A 15,862-nucleotide genomic window follows, 5' to 3' on the forward strand; every position below is an offset into this window, starting at 1 on the left:
TGGGGTCCTTTGGGATTCTTGGATCTGGATTTCTCTATCTCAGGATTTGGGAAAATTTCAGTCATTATTTTGTTAAATCATTTTTCTATACCTTTTCCCTAAAGTTTCTTGTGAAAATATATTTGGTCACAAAATAAGTCTCATTAATTTTCATGCCCTTCCCCTATAATTCTATGCCTTCTCCTATAATGTGAATGTTTGCTTAATATTGTTGGAGAATCTTGGTAGGCTTTCTTCGTCTATCATTTATTTATTTGTCTGACTGGCGTTATTTTAAAGACCAGTCTTCAAGTTCAGAAATTCTCCCTTTTGCTTGATGTAGTCTCTTGTTGAGCTTTTCAATCATACTTTCATTTCATTTACTGAGTTCTTCAGCTCCAAGATGTCTGTTTAGTTCATTTTTATAATACATATGTCTTTACTAATTTTTCTTTCAGATCATGAACTTTATTGAATTGTCTGATTCTCTTATATCTTATTGCATTTCCTTGGAATTATTATTTTGAATTATTTTTCAAACATTTTTTTCCAATTTCTTTTTTTGGGGGAGGGGCGATCTATTGCTAGAAAATTATTGCCTTTCTTTGGAGGAGTCATGTTAGCTTGCTTTTTCTTAATCTGGACATATTTCTTTCTTTCTTTCTTAGCTACACATGACATTACAACGATCTTGGCAATTCTTACATTTGAAACAACTGGGGTATAATTTCTTATTTTTCTGATTGTACAGATTGCAAAATCACACTGGTCATAGAGTCACCTATATACATACAGCAATCATATTGTCTATTCTATTCTGCTGCCCTTCCTATCCCCCCTTCCCCTCCCCTCCCCTCCCATCCTTTCTCTCTATCCAATCTAATGTGACACACTTTTTTTTCTTTTTCTCATCACAACATCATACATGTATTCTGTATAACAATGAGGTTCTCCTTCCATCTTCCGTGCAACTCCTCTTCTCCTTCCTTTTCCCTCTCACTTCTCTTCCCTATTTAGTGGTAGTCTTCTTCTCATGCTCTTCCTCCCTATCCCATTTTGAGTCACCCCCCTTATATCAGAGAAGACATTCAGTATTTGTTTTTTAGGGATTGACTAACTTAGCATAATCTGCTCTAATGCCATCCATTTCCCTGAAAATGCCATGATCTTGTTATTTTTTAGTGCTGAGTAATATTCCATTGTGTATAAATGCCACATTTTTAAAATCTATTCGTCTATTGAAGGGCATCTAGGTTGGTTCCACAGTCTAGCTATTGTGAATTGTGCTGCTATAAACATTGATGTGGCTGTGTAATCTGGACATCTTTTAGTTGATATTTGCATATCTGGTGGCTTACTTGTCTCTACCAGTTTTTTAGGATGTTTTTTTATTTTTGTTTTTGGTATGTGTATTAATCAGATTTCCATCACTGTGACAAAATACTGGAGAGAAACAACTTATAAGGAGGAAAGGTTTATTTTGGCTCACAGTTTCAGAGGATTTGAAACTTCATCACTTGTCCCTGTTGCCTTTGGGCCTGTGTCAAGTCAATACATCATGGTGGAGAGTGTGTGGCAGAAGAAGTTGCTCACATCATGGTGGCTGGGAAGGGAAAAAACAGAGGAAGGGCCTGGGTCTCAATATCCCCTTTGAGAGTATACCTCAGGGACCAGGCCCCACCTCTTAGAGGTCCCACCACCTTCCGGGGGCACCACAGGCTGGAGATCAAGCCTTGACTCATAGGTCTTTGGGGTACACTTACCAAAACCATAGGTCGGAGTGAGACTTTTCCCTGGAGATGTGTCTTGGGTGCTGCTGAGGAGGCTACGTTGGTGGCAGTTCTGGGTGGGCATGGTGGTTTAGTCCTCCTTCCGCTTCTCCTCTGAAATCAGTGATGCCTGTGGGCGTGGGTGTGCCTGTGGCTCTGGCATGGTGTGTTTTGCTGTGGGTATGGGGCACCCATCAGTTTCTGGGGGCTGGGTGGGGGCAGAGCCGCTCTGGTGGGCCCAGGGCACCGGTCAGATCCTGAGGGTTGCGTGGGGTGGAGCTCTTCCACCAGGCCCAGAGTGGGAGTGGTGTGGGGCATGCAGCGGGGCTAGGGCGGTGGGCGGAGGGTGGGGTGGGGGTGGCCTCAAAATGGCGCCATGCAGCATCTGCCAGGTTGAAAGAAGGTGCAGCATGGACTGGGCTCCCTCTCTGGGGCAATGGAGAGGTGGACACTCATGTCAGCTCCCCTGCTGGGCTCGGGGCTGCAGGACTTCCCAGGGGCGAAACCTCAGGTGTCTGTGGCATCAGTGGGGACCGCTGGGGTCCTCCCGAAGACACAAGGCACTTCCCTCCCTTCTTTATAAGGCCACGATCCACAGCTTCTCCATTTTATCCGAACGACACTCCAGTGTTCTCCTCTAAATGTTCTTGTCAGATAGAAGCTGTTGATTCTTTGCTGAGGTCCCTCTTTGTGGGTGGGAAGCTGTCTGGCACCTCTGCTAAGCCATCTTGCCAGAAGTCCCTGAAAAATTAGAACTGTACACTCTCAAGGGGTCAATTTCATATTATATGAATTTTATCTCAAAAAGCTGTTAAAAAGCTTTGTGACCTTGGGTTAAATAAAGATTTCTTTGATATGATGAAAATATGATCCATAAAGTTATATATTGGATTTCATCTAAAGAAAACTATATGATTTTCATTCCACAGAAGAAAAAAACTGTATGAAAAAACGCACCAGATCAGTGTTGGCCCGGGCCTGAGGGGCTGGCTTTCGAGGGGCACCGGGAAACTTCTGGGGGTGATGGGACTCTTTTCTATCTCAACCGTGGTAGTGGATATGAGTCCTATGGGTTTGTCCAACTCTAAGAAGTTTCCCTTGAAAAGAATGAAGATTATTTTATATTTATATATTCTAATAATAATATTAGACCTTACATTTTTTGATCAGAAAAATAAATATAAAGAAAAAATAATGCTGTGTTAAATTATTTTGTGCACAGACATCTAATGTATACAAACTTCTAGAGATTTTGATAAATACTTACAACTACCCCCCAGGGTCACACTTGTCACCATGTCCTACTCAGAGCAGGACTTAGGGGCTTAGTGACATCCCCCACTCCTGAAGCCACTTGTCCTGATGGAAGGAAAACAGCATGTGTGTTGGAGATAAAGACAACCTCTGAACCAGGGGTCTGAGGACTTGGCAAAGGTATTGGGAAGGGCAGGATGTGTAAGGAAAATACAACACATCTCCTGTTAGCCAGGAGGTTTGAAGTGACAACTGAATCTCCTTCCCATACCCGCAGTGCCTAACCCCAGGAACAGCAATGAGGTTGGAAGAATAAATGGATTAATAAATGAGAGCGTTAACAGACAGTAAAAGTTTACAGTCAGCAAAAACAAAAATTCTTTGGTTTGGGATCTGGGGGTTCAAGCTCAGGTTAAGACTCGGGCCATGCAAGCTGGAGACTTGCTGCTGAGTTCCATGTAAGGAGAAGCAAGGTGGCTCGGGTGGGTACCTGGAGGACACATGATCCTGGGGGTCCACCTTGGTCCCTGCAACCCAGCAGAGCAGATGACATGGCTACAGGATGTCAGAGCCGATCCTTTTGGTTCTCTTTCTGGGAGACAAAGTGAAGGGTGGGGTCATGGGCCAAATGCTGGGTCATTTCATCTGGAGCCAGGCGCCTGTGGAGGCCAGATAGGGCGGGGGCAGGAAGCTGTGGGGGCCTGCCTGTGTGCTGGCAGGGAAAGGACAGGGGAGGAAGGGGCTGTGGGGTGGGCAGTTTGGAAAGGAGGAGGCTGAGGGGAAGCCTTGCGGTGTCTTTAGGAAGCCTGCAAGAGGGAGTGGGGGGTCTAGAGAGAGCTGGTGGGTGAGTAGAGATTACTGGAGTAGAGGCAGAGAGAGGAAGAGAGACAGGAGGAGAGGCAGCGTGTGTGTGTGTGTGTGTGTGTGTGTGTGTGTGTGTGAGAGAGAGAGAGAGAGAGAGAGAGAGAGAGAGAGAGAGAGAGAGAGAGAGAGAACGTGCACACTCATGCATCAGACCACAGGAACCTTTTCCCAAACCCAAATGTTCTTCTCTGAATCTTACAATTTGCATCATTTCCTCCCCATGACAAAAATAAGATGGCACGTGAGCCTGAAGAGGTTATTTGCACCAGTGAACAGAAATGACATGCGGGTGGAGTCTGCGAGGAGAGGTGGGGCCACGGAACAAACTTTTTTGTTGTTGTTGTTGTTGCAATGAATGAATGAGCGAGTGAACGGGAGTGGGCAAGAGAGTAAGTGTAAGTGAATGTGCAAGAGCTCTTCGTGAATGTGTGTCTAGGGTTCAGCCAGAGGTCTCTGTCCCTGCGTCCCAGCCTGGAGGATTCCGGGAAAGTCTGTACCAGAGGATCCAGAATCCTCGCAGCAGCCTCTGCCTGGATCTCCTGTCTCTGATTAGGAGACTTTCCAGGGAATGGTTTCCGGGGAAAACCCAGGGAGGGCAGCCGAGCTGTCTGATTCAGTGAGCCCTCCCGGGGTTGGGGGCCCCCAACTGGGTGGAGCAGCCACACCTGCTTCAAGTTCTAAGGAAGAGGGCGGAAACAGTCACCAGTGCCGCTCTTGCGATAGGCTCCTTGGGCCCCTGCGGTCTGCTGGTGGCAGTGGGTCCCACACTCCCTCACTTCCCTAAATGGGCAACTTCACTTTTAGAACCCAAGGTCCTTCCCTGGTTAGACCCAGGTGGCACGTCCTGCGTTGGCCTGGGCCCTCACCTTGGATCCCCCAGGTGCCCTGGCCCCTTGCTGGGCCTCTGACTGCCCATCTGGATGGAGCATGGCCCCCATGTTCCTGCTGCTGCTGCTATGGCTACAGGACTGTGTCTCAGGTGAGAGGAATGGGGGGGTGCTGACTTGAGGGGGGGATGCTGATCTTTCCCTGTCCCCTGGGCTCTGCTTGTCCTTGCCCAATTGTCTGAATGTTTGTGAGTTGGGGGAGGGGTAGGAGGTTGGGCTGGCTTAGTAGGTCCTTGGCAGACAGGTAAGAATGTTCCATCCTGATATCTGGCCCCAGGCAGAGCTAAGCCCAGGCCTCATGCGGGAGCTGGGGTGCAGCTTTGGACCCTCTACATTGGCCCCTGTGTTTCCTAGGCTCCCCTGGGACCCAGAACCAGGGACCCTTGCTTGGCCTCTGTCAGGAAGGTCGTGACTGACAGGAGCCCATGGCTTCATAAACTCTCTTTGAACTCACTCTTTCTCGGAATGCTGACGCGGCATCCGGTCCCTTGGTGCTGTCCTGAAGGGAGCCAATCCCTGAAGGCCTCGCCCAGCCACGGCTACTAAGTCTTTGAAGGGGCCTCACCCATTCCTGCCTCCCTTGCTGCCAAGGCGACCAAATTACCACTTCCTGTTCTGTTCTGGGCATGGGGAGGGTTGGCAAAGTCTGCTCTCACCTCCTGTGAGAGGAGAGGTAGGTGTAGGCAAAAATGCACCACCCCTGGGCAGAAGGGTTTCTCTCCTGGGCTCAGAAGTCCCAGGCTCCCTCACTGAATAACTGAGTTGGATCATTGTGTTTAGTTTTCAAGGGTCAAAGTGTTGTTTGGAGAAAGCACTAGTTTACTCAGAGGCTCAGCTGTAATGGCAGTTGGGTTGGAAACTGGAACAGATGTCTGGGTTCTGGGCCCTTAACCATCATGCTCTGGGCTCCTCTGGGGAAAGCTGGAACAACCTGCATTTGAGAGCAGGAAATGTGCATGCATTGAGCACTTACTGTGTTCAAGGCACTCCCATGGGGCATCCTTCTCACAGCAGGCTTTGAGGGGAGTGACATTATTCTCACTTGACAGATGGAGAAACAGAGATGCTAAATGAACTGCTCAGAGAGTTAAGCAGTTAAAATAGAGTTTTCACCCATGTCTCATTTTGACTCTCTGATCTATCTTACTTCAGATAAGTGTGTGTGTGTGTGTGTGTGTGTGTGCGTGCATGCGTGCGTGTGTGTGTGTGTGTGTGTAAAGTTCTGGGGTGCAACTGTTAGAGGAGAAAATGCTGAGCTTACACAGGCCCTCCCTGTGTCCCAAGTCCTCTCCACCATACCATGGATTATGAAGGACTCAAACCACATTTTCTCTCCAGGCACAGTATTTAAGATATTGTAAACAAGCAGTGAATAATTGCAGAATTCTTGGGAGTTTATTTGTGTATGTGGGCATACTTGATCTTTAGGTTTTATGTAACTAGAATATTTAAAAATTAAATGCCACTTAGAATGAACGAAGGTCACACGGTATTTAAAAGGCGGCTGTAATGGGGGTGGGGCTGCAGCTCAGCGGTAGATCGCTGGCCTGGCATGCATGAGGCCCTGGGTTCAATGCCCAGCACCCTCCTCCCCACAGCTCCCACGCCAAGACTAAAGTGAACCTGTTTGGGAAATAAATAGCTACTCTTCATTTTCCCCCCAAATATTGGACTTTCTTATCTACCTCAGTGGTTTGTGTTTTGAATTTCCAGACTTAAGACTTGTCATTATGCATGAGCATCTGTCTCATGGAGGTGGCATCTGGATCTTTCCCAAAAGACTAGGAATCCCTGAAGACTAGAAAATACCGTGAAGGAGGGGCTGTGTCTGATGGAGCTCCGAACACTAGGGCTGAGTTTCCTGCATTAGACTTGGGACTCCCTGAAGGACAGGTCAGCCTCCCCCACAGACGGGGAGCCAGCTGTCTGCAGACCTGTGCATCTCCTGCATCAGAGGGGGGAGCTCTAGGGTAGCGGAGGGGCAGCGGAGCCCCTCCTTCACCTTTGGCCAGGCGCTGAGGTTCAAGGTGCATTCAGCTCCTCTCTCTCCAGACCTTGCTCAGCGGGTTGTGTCTCCCCAGGTCTCCCCGCTGAGAGCGTGTACACCAAAGTGCAGCACCTGGAAGGGGAGACCCTGTCTGTGCAGTGCTCCTACAAGGGCCGCAAAAACCGAGTGGAGGGCAAGGTTTGGTGCAAGGTCAGGAAGAGGAGGTGTGAGCCCGGATTTGCCCGGGTCTGGGTGAAGGGGCCGCGTTACCTGTTGCAGGACGACGTCCAGGCCAAGGTGGTCAACATCACCATGGAGGCCCTCAAGCTCCAGGACTCGGGCCGGTATTGGTGCATGCGCAACAGCTCCGGGATCCTCTACCCCATGATGGGCATCCAGCTGGAAGTGTCTCCAGGTGAGCAGGCATTCCAGGGCACTGCGATGGCCCGTGCGCACCTGTGTGTGTGCGCATGTGCGTGTGTGTGTCCTCCACTAACATCCAACAGAATAAGAATCATAATCCATAAACAGATTAAACAGATTATGGGCAATATTTATTTATTTATTTATTTATTTATTTATTTATTTATTTAATGGTGGTTCTGGGGATTGAACCCAGGGCCTTACACACGCTAGGCAAGTGCCTCTCACTGAGCTACATCCCTGACACTTAAAAAAAAATTTTTTTGTTTTGAAATTGTCTTACTAATTTGCTGAGACTGGTCTCCAATTTATGATCCTCTTGCTTTAGCTTTCTGTGTCACTGGAATCACAGGCATGTGTACCATATCTAGCTAGTTCATTTTACAAGATGAAAAAATGAGATCTAAAAAAACGCTCCATGGCTCTGACCTTGCCCTGGGACACGGAATCAACAGGCAGCAGAGAGGAGATTTGAACCCAGGACTCTGCTTTGTTTTCTTCAGACCTCAGTTCAACAGCTATTCACTGAGCCCCGATGATGTGTTCTAGGCACTGTTCTAGGTTCTGGGAATACAGTGGTGAGCAGAATCAGCCACAGTCCTGCCTTAGGAGGGAGGCCAGGTAACAATACCTCATCAGATAAATGATTTCAGGCAACAATAAATGTCCCTAAGCAATGTGATGAACTAGAAAGTAACTCAGAGATAGGGGACGTCCTGAGGATCAGAGGCCACCTCCCTGAGCAGACGCCATCAAGCAGAACCCTGAAGGATGGGGCCCCTGCAGCCTGATGAAATCTGAGTGCTTGGAAGGGCCTTCTGTGGGGAGAGAAGCATGAGCAAAGTCCCTGAGGTGAGAAGGAGCGTGGCCTGTGTGGCTGGTCCATATTGAATGTGGGGCAGTTGGGTCAGGGGAGCAATGAGGGGTGGACAGTAAATTTCATAATACTTGGCTGCTTTTATTCAGGATCTGATGCTGCAGAGTCAAGTAGCAGCCTGAATTCCATGACATGGAGTTGGGATTTTATTCCAAGTACAGTAGGAAGCTATCAGAGAGGTGTGTTGTGGCTTGTTTTTGAGATGACGATGGCTGTTTATGGAGGATGGAAGGATGTGAGCAGAGCCTGAGAGACTGCGGTGGGTGTCTGGCTGGAAATCACGTGGCCTGGAATGGGATGTGGGTGCTGGAGATGAGAGAAGTGGAGGGTCTCAAATCTATGTTTTGTTTTTTTTTTAAGAGAGAGAATTTTAATATTTATTTTTAGTTTTCGGCGGACACAACATCTTTGTATGTGGTGCTGAGGATCGAACCTGGGCTGCACGCATGCCAGGCGAGTGCGCTACTGATCCCAAGCCCACATCAAATCTGTTTTTTAAACTCTCTCTCCACTGTGTATGTTTTGGAGGCAGGACAGGATTTGCTCAAGTGGAGGCGAGGAAAAGAAAATAATCAAGCTGAGCTTGGTGATGCACCTGTAATCCCAGGAACTCAGGAGGCTGAGGCTGGAGGATCACCAAGTTCAAAGCCAACCTCAGCATCTTAACAAGAACCTGTCTCAAAATAAAAAATAAAAGGACTGGGGATGTGCTCAGTGGTAAAGCACCTCTGCGTTCAATCGTCAGTGCCCCCTCCAAAAAATAGGGAGAGAAGAATCAAGGATGACTCCAAGTTTTTCTATTTTATCAGTAGTTGGAAGATGGTGTAACCTACTGGGTAGAGTAATTCTGAAACAGAAATTAGTAAATCTGAAAGAGGAATTAGGAGAAAACTCAAGAGCTCTATTTTGCCTGTAATCCCAGCAGCTTGAGGCAGGAGGTTCGCAAGTTCAAAGGCAGCCTCAGCAAAAGAGAAGTGGTAAGCAACTCAGTGAGACCCTGTCAATAAATTTAAAAAATGTGCATATATAAAAATAGGGCTGGGAATGGTGGTGCACACTTGTAATCCCAGGGGCTCCAGAAGAGGCTGAGGCAGGAGGATTGAGAGTGCAAAGCCAGCCTCAGCAAAAGCGAGGTGCTAAGCAACTCAGTGAGACCCTGTCTCTAAATAAAATACAAAATAGGGCTGAGATGTGGTTCAGTGGTCGAGGGCCCCTGAGTTCAATCCCCAGTACCATAAATAAATAGTAGAAAAGCTCCATTTTGTCATGCCAGGTTTAAGATACCTCCTAGAAGCCTAGGTGCAGATACAGAGCAGATAGCCAATCTGTCAGCCTGGGGTGCTAGTGACAGGTGACAGCTGGGGTGTATACTTGAAAGTGTCTCTGTAAGGGCACTGTTTAAAGTCAAGAGGACTGAAGAAATCCACAGCGATGGAAGGTACATTGGTGGTTACTTAGGGCTGGGGAGAGGAAGGAGATTGGGGGTGACCACTTGAGATTAAAAGGCTTCTTTCTGAGACAATGGGAATGTTCTAAAGCCGACTGTGGTGATGGTCATACAACTTGAAAGACTAAAAACGATAGAATGGGTGTATTGTATGGAATGTGGATTATATTTCAGTAAACATGTTTAAAACAAGTCAAGGGGATACAAAGCTCTCCCTTGAGAGGGTAGGACCAAGAACCGAGCTGTGAGGCCCTCACATTTCTAAGGTAGGAAAGGGTGAGGAGCCCACCAAAGAGCCTGGAGAGAACAGCCTGGAGAGAAATTTACCATCCCCCCTTCCCTGGTCCCCAAACTCAGCTGCTGCATCCCCATCTCCTGGGTCTGAACCAGGGAAAATGCTCTCACCTTGTGGGCTGCCTCCTCTTGGGAGGTTGGGAAGGTGGGGCGCCTCCTGGAGGAAATTTGGGGTACTGCAGTAGGAATGAGAGAGGGAATTGGTGAGACTTAGCAGGCCATTGGAGAAGTCGGCTCTGCTGGCTGTCAGTCATTTTTCGGCCACCCTTTAAGACCCTCTCCAAGGTGGGTGTCCACATGCCAGCTCTCCTAAGGCACCAACGTGAGAGCTTTCAGAGGGTTCTTTGGGAGTGTCCTTACCGCTGAGCATAACTGTGGGGCACCAGGTCTTCTTCCATGCCACCCTCAGCCACGCTGCTGCTTCTGGTTCCATTTACCCAGAAAAATGGCTCCAGCTCAGCCATCTGGCCTGTGACCACGGTCCTCGGGGAGGCCTCCTTTCTGTGCGCAGTGGTGGGTGCAGCAGCCTCTCTCCGATTGCCTTGGTCCCTGGTGTGGCAGACCCAACAAGCCCCACTAGATCAAGGCTTGGTGGCTTCACCCCTTCACCTGCCATCCAAACTCCAGACTTCTTTGGGAAAACGGGGTGGTAAAGAGCTGCGTTGATGGGCGAGGGGAGCAGGATCAGACTCGGTGTGTGTTGTTAAGCCCTCGCAGAAGGTGTTGGCTGTTGGTGGCTTTCTCTGGAACTTGAGGCCCTTGATACCCCGCTGTCCTCATCTCTGCACCTTAATGGACAGTTACGGGGTAGCTGGAATTGTCTCTGTTCAACATCCTGTTATAGAGATCTCTCTAACCCACAGGAATGAGGAGGGCCCGGGAAGTGACAAGAGAGGTGGGAACGGGTGGTGCTGTCCCCTGGGAACAGGTGACCTGAGTGGGGAGGCTGAAGAGATCACATAAGTCTCTCCCTTCTTTGCTCTGCCTCCTTCCTGACACTGCCCTCTGAGCCAACACTCAGAATCCTAGGCCCAGGGCCAAGGAGGACAGGACTACCCTTCAGCACCTGGACAACTGTGTGGGCTGCCAAGATCTGCTCCCCCCACCAAGGCCCTGGGCTAGGCCTGACACTCCTCCCTCTCTGGTCCTGCAGCCCCCACCACTCAGAGGAGCTCTCCTCTCACGACGGGACCAGCACCCACCTCGGGCCCTGACACCTCTTCCACTTCCAGCGCAACCCTGATTATACCTAGACTCCTCACCTTGGCCAGACGCTTGCCCTCCACTGCCTCAGGGACCACCGGGCCAGCCTCTGTGACCGGCTACAGCTTCATCAGTACCAGAGCCATCACCATGGGACCCACAAAGACCACGGGACCCACGAAGACCACGGGACCCCCATGGGTGACAGTATCTCCCAGTGATGCCAGAGTCTCCCCTGCCATCCCTACATCCATCTCCACCACATCCGGGTACCACAGCAGCCACTCGCCCACCACGGGAATATGCCACAACCAATTACCCTCCTTCAGGTACCTGTCGGGTGACATTTCCCTACATGTGACCCCAGCTTGTGGGCCCTGAACAGACCTCGGGGCAGCTGTTGTTCCATCCCCACTGGAGCTCTCTATGCTTCCCACATCAGGGTGACCTTCCCCTTTTGCTCCCCAGGACCTTATTGTGGACTGCTGCTATTATGGGAGGTGGGTGACTGGAGGGGACATAAAGGAGGCAGTGGGGATGAGCAGCAGGACTGAGTCTCCTGAAGAGTCTGGATGGAGAGTAGAAGGGAAGGACCCAGGAAGGGAGTAGGTATTTTTTTTTTTTAGTCCTTGCAGATTGAACCCAGGGATGCTTTGCCACTGATCTACGTCCTCAGTCCTTTTTTAATTTTTAATTTTGAGACAGGGTCTCATTAAGTTGCTGAGGGTCTTGCTAAGTTATCGAGGCTGGCCTCAAACTTGCAATCCTCCTGCCTCAGCCTCCTGAGTCACTGTGATGACAGGCATGCCTCACTGTGTCAGGCTAGAGTAAAGGGACAGAGAGTGGGAAATGGGGGATACTTTAATGTGGGTCCCCCAGAAGCCGACTCTGAGATAAAGACTGACATCTTGTTTGGAACACTGGAATGTGGGTGGGGAAGAGGAACAGGGAAGGGGAGGTGCCAATTACCCTCGTGCCCACGTGAAAACTTAATGTGGGGGGGGGGGGACTCTGGATCCAGTGTCACTTATGGGAAGGTCGAGGGAGCTGGAACGTATACACCAGCTACTGTGGGTCACAAGCACCGCTGCCTGGTGTGGGTGGCACAGAGAGCTCCAGTGGGGAAGGAAAGTTCTTAGGACAAAAATGTTTCGCTGATGTCCATGGAAATGCTGCGGGCGAGGGGGTGCAGGCTGGCCTCCACCCAGAGGAGAAAGGGGACAAGAGGTGGTCTCTGTCACCAAAGAGAGTAAGAATCTTGATCCCTTCAGTCACAACTGGGAGTCTTAGTGTCCTGCTCCTCCCAGATTGTCATATTTGGGGACACAGTAGAGGAGAGGCATCGAGGTGGAGAGATGCCCCCTCCTCCTGGGGACGCCCTCCCTGGAACTCTGGGTGCCTCGCTAGCTTCTGCCTCAGCTGGTCCCCAGGACGGGAGGCGATGACTGCAAAGGCGAATGCGAGTGCTTTCTTTCTGGTCCGGCCTTTCTAGCGCGGCGAGCGAGCACACAGTGGGAGCTGGTCTCCTCCTGCCCTCTGTTCTGCTCCACAGGCCCCCGGACTCTCACCTCACCGTGCTGCTGGCCATGCTGACCTTCCTCCTAGCGTCCATGATGATGGTCATGGTCTATGGCTTTTGGAAGAAGAGACACATGGGAAGTGAGTGGAGCCACCTCTGAGCCTCTCCAGGGAGTAACTGTGCCAGGGGCTGTGACCCCAAGTCCCGGGAGGGGGGCAGGGTCCCTCATCCTGTGTCCAGTCAAGAGGACCATGAGGCACCTGGCAAGGGAGGAGGTGGCCTAGTATCTCCCTAAGGGGATGGCCTTGCAGGAATGAGGCAAAGCCAGGGTTCCGGGGCCCTGGGGCTCTGGGCAGGGCCTGCACCCCATCTCCCTGTCTCTTACAGGTTACAGCCTGTGCAATGATTCTGCTGGAGCCTGGGCAGAGCCACCAAGAAGACCAGAGCCCCTGTGGAAGCCGGCTGAGTTTGAGACCACTTAATGACAGGATGTCTCCCAGGGAGACACTAGGAGGCCAGATGAGGAATGGAGACCAGGGACTGTCCTGAGGGGAGGGGGGACAGCTAAAGCTGCCCTTTTTTCCACCCAGGGTCACTGGGTCCTCAGCATCCTCTGTTCTCATCAAGTTTCCCCATCCATGTGGGGTCAAGAGTTGGGGCTCATGAGCCCAGAGGCAGCTGATGTTCCAACAATCCCACGCTGAAGAGGAGAAGGGACAGTGACTAAGGGATGGGTCCACAAAGGGGTCGGTATTAGCAGATCCCAGAATTGTCCAAAGCTTCCCATTTGGCCATGTGTCCTGTGATGGGGCCTCTGCCTGCTGCAGCTGCTGGCCCCTGCCCCCCCAGAAGCCTGCACCCCACCACTGCCACCTGCCGCTGGCCCCTCTTGGGAAGCCGAGAGTCCTTGGCTGAAGGCCGGCCTCTGCAGAAGCCGAACTCAGGACTCTCTCCCAGGATCCTGCACCTGGGTTTCAGGTCTGAGTTCCCAGATGGTCCTGAGGACGCAGCAGCCTCCGTCCTCCATCCTGGGGTGTTCGAAACCCCAGCTCTGCAGAGGGTGCTCACCCACAGACACTGGTGGAGGGGCTATGGGGTCACCCCCTCATCCCCAAGGGGCTTCTGTCCACTGGGAAAAAAATGACTCACTTGTGACACGGTGAAGACAACTCAGAGCTACCTCGGCCTGGAGAAGTGGCCCAGGAAGGCGCAGGCAGAATGGGACCCAGGAAGCCTCAAGCCAGGGGTCCACGGCCTGCAGAGCCTGCCTTCCGCTCGTGGCTCCGAGTTCGCCTCCGCGGTCTAGACCCCTGTCCTGGAATCTAGCAGTGAAGGATGAGGGGTTCCATCAGCCTGCAGTGACTGGAATAGCACCAGGGATAAGTGTGACATCTGTACCCTTGGCCTTGGCTCAGGGACCTCCTGGTGAGAGAGCAAACCTCATGTCAGGAGGGCGACATAACTGGGGCCTTGGTAGGCAGCTGGGGGAGCACCTCAGGATGGCTGTAAGAAGGGGGACAATGCAGGGAGGGACACCTCTTCCATTCATCCAGCAGAGGGCAGAAGGAGGATTCAGGTTGAGCAACTGACAGAACTGGTCCCAGGACGGACGGACGGACAGACAGACAGACAGACACACACACCACACACATGATGACCTCAATCTGGTCAGCAAGCAACCTGCTAAGAGCCACTGCCCTGGCGTGTGACTAGGAAGGGCTTAACTTATCTGGGGGAAATGGCTTCTGGAGACCCCACCACCACATTGGTGACCCTTTGCCAGCATCACTGACAGTCCTGATGGCACCAGCTCCCAGAGAGAGAGGCCCGATGGGAAGGGCACTGGAGAAGGAGTCAGGGATGGGGACCAGTGATGCCACGGTCACTGTGTGACCCTGAGCAAGTCACTAACCCTATCTGGGCCTCATTTTCCTCTCTTATGAAAGGGGACAATAATTCCTACCTCTCAAGATTGTTTTCAAAGTACAACAAAATGACACAAACACTGCAAATGTGTGGATGCCGTGATGTTCCTGCCGCTCGGGTTCTTCTCTGGTTCTGCTTCTCACATTTTGCATTTAAGACCTCGCGACGCCAGTTCTCTGCTTCATCCTCTCCCCAAGTCTCCTCAGTACATGGGTGTCGGGGCCTGAGACGCAGCTCCTTTGGTGAGGAGTGAAGGGACTGGGGCTGGTGAGGCAGTGACACTGAAATCAAGGCTGGGGTCCAAATCCCCAATGCAGCCCCTCATCCCAGTGTGACCTTGGCCTGTCACCACCCCTTGCTGATCTTTTTTGCTTATCTGGAAAAGGAGGATGGAGATGAGCTTTGAAGACCCTCCCATCACTTCCCAGGTCCAAGGCATGTGCAGGCCCATTCCGTGTCCACGACTCAGCCTGGGGGAGGCAGGGAGGTTGGGGAAGAGCAGTCAGCCCTGGCCTCAGTCAGCCCATGGCTTCAAGGAGAGGGGTGACATGGTGTGGCCTTCACTCAGGGGCAGAGGGCTGGAGTCCTTTGGGGGTGGGAGACCTGGGGATCCAGTGGTCTCAGGCCAGCCAGGCAAGCTTCACAGAAACGTGAGCCCCATGGGAGGCCTGGAGCACAGGTTGCAATCAGGAGGTAAGGGACATCTGCAGGGTCCTGGGAGTGGGGGCGCCCAGGCCAGACAGGCCCTGGCAGCTGGGAGCTGTGGGCAGGCCTGCTGGAATGGGCTATGGAGGGACAGAAGGGGCCTGAGGGAGGTACCAGCTGGTGGGTGCTAGACACAGGCAGAGGCCTTGAGATGTCCCCTGGGTTCAGGCAGGGCTGCGTGGGGACCACCAATCGGCCTTTCTGACCACACTGGGGGCTTCCTGAAACTGGGGGGGAAACTGCATGAGCTGTTCACCCCGAGAACCTGCGTTTTAGTCAGCTTTCTCACCGCTGTGACTAAAGGACCTGACCATGCCAACTGCAGAGAAGGAGCACTTTATTTGGAGTCTTAGTCTGCTCCATTGATTTGGGCTCCAAGGGAAGCTGAACGTCATGGTGGGAGAGGGTGGCAAGGGGAAGCAGCTCACGTGGTGATCAGAAAGCAGAGAGACTCCACTCACCAGATGCAAATATATTCCCACAGCCACGCGCCAATTCCCACCTCCTCCAGCCACACCCACCACTTTAGTTACCAGTCAATCCCTGCCAGGAGATTAGATCACTGATTGGGTTAAGACTCTCACAACCCAATCATGTCTCCTCTGAACCTTCTTGTGTTGTCTCACATGTGAGATTTTGGGGGACACCTCACCTCCAAACCATGACACGTGGGGACTCCTTGGTAGGAATGTGGCGTACTGCGAAGGAACTATAGAACTACGTCCATC

The 15,862-nt window shown here is 51.3% G+C and overlaps 1 protein-coding gene across 1 annotated transcript; it reads left to right on the forward strand.

Moving 5' to 3' along the window:
• Positions 1-4,793: 4,793 nt before the first annotated feature.
• Positions 4,794-12,985, forward strand: Treml2 (triggering receptor expressed on myeloid cells like 2). The gene is made up of 5 exons (XM_026383532.2): positions 4,794-4,845; positions 6,835-7,155; positions 11,076-11,313; positions 12,537-12,643; positions 12,891-12,985. The coding sequence occupies exons 1-5, from the start codon at positions 4,794-4,796 to the stop codon at positions 12,983-12,985; spliced, it is 813 nt and encodes a 270-aa protein (XP_026239317.2).
• Positions 12,986-15,862: the final 2,877 nt, after the last annotated feature.

Source organism: Urocitellus parryii, chromosome 8 (genome assembly GCF_045843805.1).
Source record: "Urocitellus parryii isolate mUroPar1 chromosome 8, mUroPar1.hap1, whole genome shotgun sequence".
Lineage (NCBI taxonomy): Eukaryota > Metazoa > Chordata > Mammalia > Rodentia > Sciuridae > Urocitellus > Urocitellus parryii.